This window comes from Macadamia integrifolia, unplaced genomic scaffold, assembly GCF_013358625.1.
Source record: "Macadamia integrifolia cultivar HAES 741 unplaced genomic scaffold, SCU_Mint_v3 scaffold1794, whole genome shotgun sequence".
In the NCBI taxonomy this organism is placed as follows: Eukaryota; Viridiplantae; Streptophyta; class Magnoliopsida; order Proteales; family Proteaceae; genus Macadamia; species Macadamia integrifolia.
The window spans coordinates 41075-45355 of record NW_024868355.1 but is presented as its reverse complement, the minus strand read 5'-3'; the positions used below and the strand labels follow the sequence as shown (position 1 = coordinate 45355).

At 41.5% G+C, this 4281-nt stretch overlaps 1 protein-coding gene across 1 annotated transcript; it reads right to left on the bottom strand.

Annotated features, from left to right (window-relative positions):
• Positions 1-1861: 1861 nt before the first annotated feature.
• On the bottom strand, positions 1862-3962 carry LOC122064848 (protein SEED AND ROOT HAIR PROTECTIVE PROTEIN-like). Its single transcript, XM_042628633.1, has 2 exons — positions 3914-3962; positions 1862-2184 (listed from the first exon to the last, which is right to left on the bottom strand). The coding sequence occupies exons 1-2, from the start codon at positions 3960-3962 to the stop codon at positions 1862-1864; spliced, it is 372 nt and encodes a 123-aa protein (XP_042484567.1).
• Positions 3963-4281: the final 319 nt, after the last annotated feature.

Below are 4281 nucleotides of genomic sequence, written 5' to 3'. Positions count from 1 at the left end.
TATTAAATCCTCCAAACCTAGCACCAAAGGATATGTGAAAACTGTCGCTGATGTTATTTGCTACAGGAAGCTTGGCTTATTGATTCAGAATAAGCCAACTCTGCCCATCTTAGAGGTTTATTGGTGCAGGCCTCAGGTCAACTGGATCAAACTGAACTTTGATGGAAGCTCTATGGGCAATCCTGGTCTAGCAGGAGCTGGTGGGATCTTTCGCAATCATATGGGAGCTGTTATGGACTCCTATAAAATTTTTATAGGGGTCTCAGAGGTCTTCCAGGCGGAGGTGGAAGGGCTAATGGTGGGTCTGATGCGTGCTCGAGAAATGGGAATTACTCGCTTGTGGGTGGAGACGGATTCCAGTGCATTTGCGATATCCTTCCAGAAAATGAAAATCCCATGGTTTGCCATTCAGAGATGGATCTTCCTTCAACCTTTCTTGGAGGAAATTTCATGGAAAATAACTCACAACTTCAGGGAGGCAAACTCGATTGCTGATTATCTGGCTAGAGATGTAGCAAAGACGGGGATTTCAGACTAATATCATTTTCCCTGATCATATTAAAGATCTGATCAAAAGAGATGCTGATGGCTGTCCGAATTATAGATTTTGTTAGTTCGCATCCTTTCCCTGTTGATGGCAATGCCGAAGGTGGGGGCTGGGGTTGCGATGCATGCTTGAGTTTCATTTTTCTTGGTTGATTGTATCTTATCTTATTTTTTCTCTTCAATATAATGCATCTTTAGCGAAAAAAAAAATCTCCTACCACATGTCAACATGTCAGTTTCCAAATTGGTCCGAGCTCTAGGAACAATGAGTCCAATGAGACAAATACAAATGGTCTCATCCACAATGGAACGTATACGCTTCTCCCAAGGAAGCTCATTGGGACTAGGTCAAAATGTCTCAAAACACTTGCAGTTAAGTCCTTGATCCAAAATGAGGCTCTACTGGTAAACAAATGTATGTGTATTTCCAAAAGACTTCAGTTTCATAAGGATACGGATACACCATATAGCCTCAATTATCAAAAAGTGGAAAATAACCAAGTGTGCACACATAAATGGGCATAAATAACCAAGTAGGCACACATAAATGGGCATAACAAAATGATGCTTATATATTCTTGAAAATAACTCAAAATAAAACAAAATTCAGAATGTCAGTAACTTATTATATCAATAAGAAAATTCCACTAACAAAACACATCAATGGATTTAAGTAATCTCATATTAGTAACATGTTCCTTAATAAAATTTTAGAACCAAACCATTAATTAGTGGATCAACAACCATATTATCTGTAGACTGTAGTAATAATGTGCAAAAAGGATTTACTTCCAATGATTTTTAGAAAATGAACTGGTCCACAAAACTTTCCTTGTAATTTATTCCTTTCCTTTATTACAATTGCAAGAAAAACCTTAGCACTCTCAGTTGGAATGTTACCTTTCTTGATGGTATTATCTATAGTAAATTTAAGTTTCCCTACAAAGTTTAGTGTCGAAGTAGAACCCTCTTTTTATTGTTATTAAAATAAAATAAACTACGGGAAGTTAAAAGTTCATACAAGTCATACCCTACGTATTGATATATTGTAGGGTTAGAACCCTTGGATGTCTTAACTGGTACTATGTAGACCCTATAAAAACAAGAGAGGACTCTTCATCTTATCAAAAGGAAAAAGAAAAAAACAAAAAACTCCTCAATCGTGGCCAAGTGGCAACACTGGGATATACTCGAATGGCCCCACAGAACTGTAGAAGTGGAACCCTCTTATGCTTTGCTAGTACTATGTAGCCCCCCTGAAAACAAGAGTAAACTCCTCATCTTATCATAAAAAAAGAAAAAGACAACTCCTCAATTAGTGGCCGAGTGGCAACACCGGGATGTACTCGAATGGCCCCACAGTGTACAAGTGCGTCTTGCTATGGGAAAGGTAGCGAGGGCCGGCAAGAGGGCTTCCGGTGATCCCCTTATTGACATTGGTGGGAATGCTGCATGAGATCAATGAAGACATGTCAAGGTATCCCTTGCACTCTGTGATGTTTCCAACTTCTTTGATCTCTGTCAAGGACATCTTTGCCAAGAAGTATCCTGATTTATCTGTGTCACTCATCACAGTGTAGCTACCTGTCACAAATCCATGCTTGTCTACTGCCTTGCATGTTATCCTTGCCACAGCTCCTACAAGATCAATAATATTTAAGCATATAAAGATATGAAAGAACCTGCTAATTCAGCTAACAATATATATATATATATACACAAGTACCTTTAAGGGAGATGAGCTTAGATCCGGCTTTGCAATAAATCATTCCTTCCACGCCAATGGACTTCACATCGTTCTCTTTTGGTGTGGGCAAGTGGAAGTGGTGGAAAGGTGGAGGATGGTGAGGAGGTGGTGGAGGAGGTGAAGCATGATGAGGAGGTGGAGGAGGGGGAGCGTGGTGAGGAGGAGGTGGAGGAGGATGATGGTGATGATGATGAGGAGGGGGAGGAGAAGTGTAATAATAGGGTTTGGCATTGACTGTGAGTGCCAAGAGAGCCATGAAGGATAACAGAAGGAAATGGTTCAAGCCTCCCATGACTGCTTGCACTCTTTCTTCTCTTCTGCACCTTCTTCCTTGAATTGTTGTTACTGATGGGATAAAAACTTCATCGATCCTAGACCTTTTTATAGGGGATTATTTGGATGAATAAAGCCTAATATTGTATTCATTAGGCGGATGCACGATGGGAGAGGAGGCATTTTAAAGTGTCAATTGGTAGCATGCACGTTAGGGCCCTATAAAAGACCACATATAAGTTGGACCTAACCTAACAGATCGTTGCAACGCACTATTCACGGTCCCATTTAATTTGAACCAATTTTTTTTTTTTTAAATGAATAATTAAAAAAAAAAAAAAAAAAGACCATTTGAGACTGCTTCCAAATACTTGGGACTACATTAGATTCGCCAGTTGGGACCAGGGAAATAAAATATAGCATCAGTTATTGTATTAGTCATAGTCAATACTGGTACGGATCGTGGGAGGGGCCCTGCACCAGGGAGCAGAGGGCAGGGAAGGGGGATGAGGGAAGAGCCTAGGGGTGTCAACCGGTCGGGTTGGTTCGGTTTCGGTCGGGCTTAATCGGGCTTGAAGACTTTCAAAGGCTACACCGTGTCCGCCCATTTAACTAATCGGGCTTAGTTATTGAGGGCATGGTACACTTTATATTCGGTCGGTCGGTCTCGGGTTATAATCGGGCCACCTTAATCGGGCTTTAGTCGGGCCTTAACCGGGCTACGGACATGTTTAATGTTAAACGGGCTTTAACCGGTTTTTAAACGGGCCCTCTTTAAAATGTGCTATTATATTCCGGCCCACTTATGCAAGCCCAAAAAAATGACAATAAATCAATAAATGATACAAAATATAACCATTATTTAAAATGTGAACATGTCTTTACTTTTTAGTTTTTATTCTTTAATTTGGGGGGTAAAATAGGTATTCTACAATCATTAAAGGGTCGGGCCAAGTCGGTGCACAATAGGCCGGTCTCGGTCGGGTGTTATTCGGTCGGGCGCCCGACGGTTCAAGTAGCAAAACCGAGACCGACCATTTATAAATGGGCCGGGCTCAAGCCCGACACGTTTAATAAACGGTCCGGGCCGGGCCGGTCTTTAAACGTTCGGTCCCAGTCGGTTTACCCGGTTCGGGCCACAAATTGACACCCCTAGAAGAGCCCAAGGTGGGGAATTTGCGAGAGGGAGCATAAGGAGAGTAGAGGGGGTCGTAGGAAGGAACAGAGGACAGAGGGGTTGTGGTAGGAAGCGGAGGGTGGTTGCGGGGAAGAGCAAACTTCATTGCAAAGTCTTCCCTTTCTTACTTTTTATTCATGAAGCATATGGCTTAGATTCATTTAGTATACCTATGAAGCCTGGTTTAACAGGATGGACTGAGGTGTCAACATTTTCCATGTTATAACCTGACACGTAATAAATATTTGGTTGGACCAATTTGGAGTGGAATCAATGGTTTTCTTGTTTGTTATTATGCTTGGGTCCTAAACACTAATTTAGGTGACTCTTCTTCGTCATTGAGACCCAAACCATAATCACAGCTAGTTTTGCATGAGCCCTTTTTCCCCCCTAGTTTGATCTAAACCCCTGAATTCCTAACCCTCGTGGATCTTATACACACTGCATCACTATTAACCAATGATTTAGGTTTTTTAATCCCCAAAATGCTCTCTCTCTCTCTCTCTCTCTCTCTCTCTCTCTCTCTCTCTCTCACAGT

Coding starts and splice junctions, on each gene's coding strand:
- LOC122064848 (XM_042628633.1), bottom strand. CDS start 3,962: ATGGAAAATGTTGACACCTCAGTCCATCCTGTTAAACCAGGCTTCATA. Junction 2,185..3,913: donor TGTTAAACCAGGCTTCATAG/GTATACTAAATG, acceptor TTGATCTTGTAG/GAGCTGTGGCAAGGATAACA.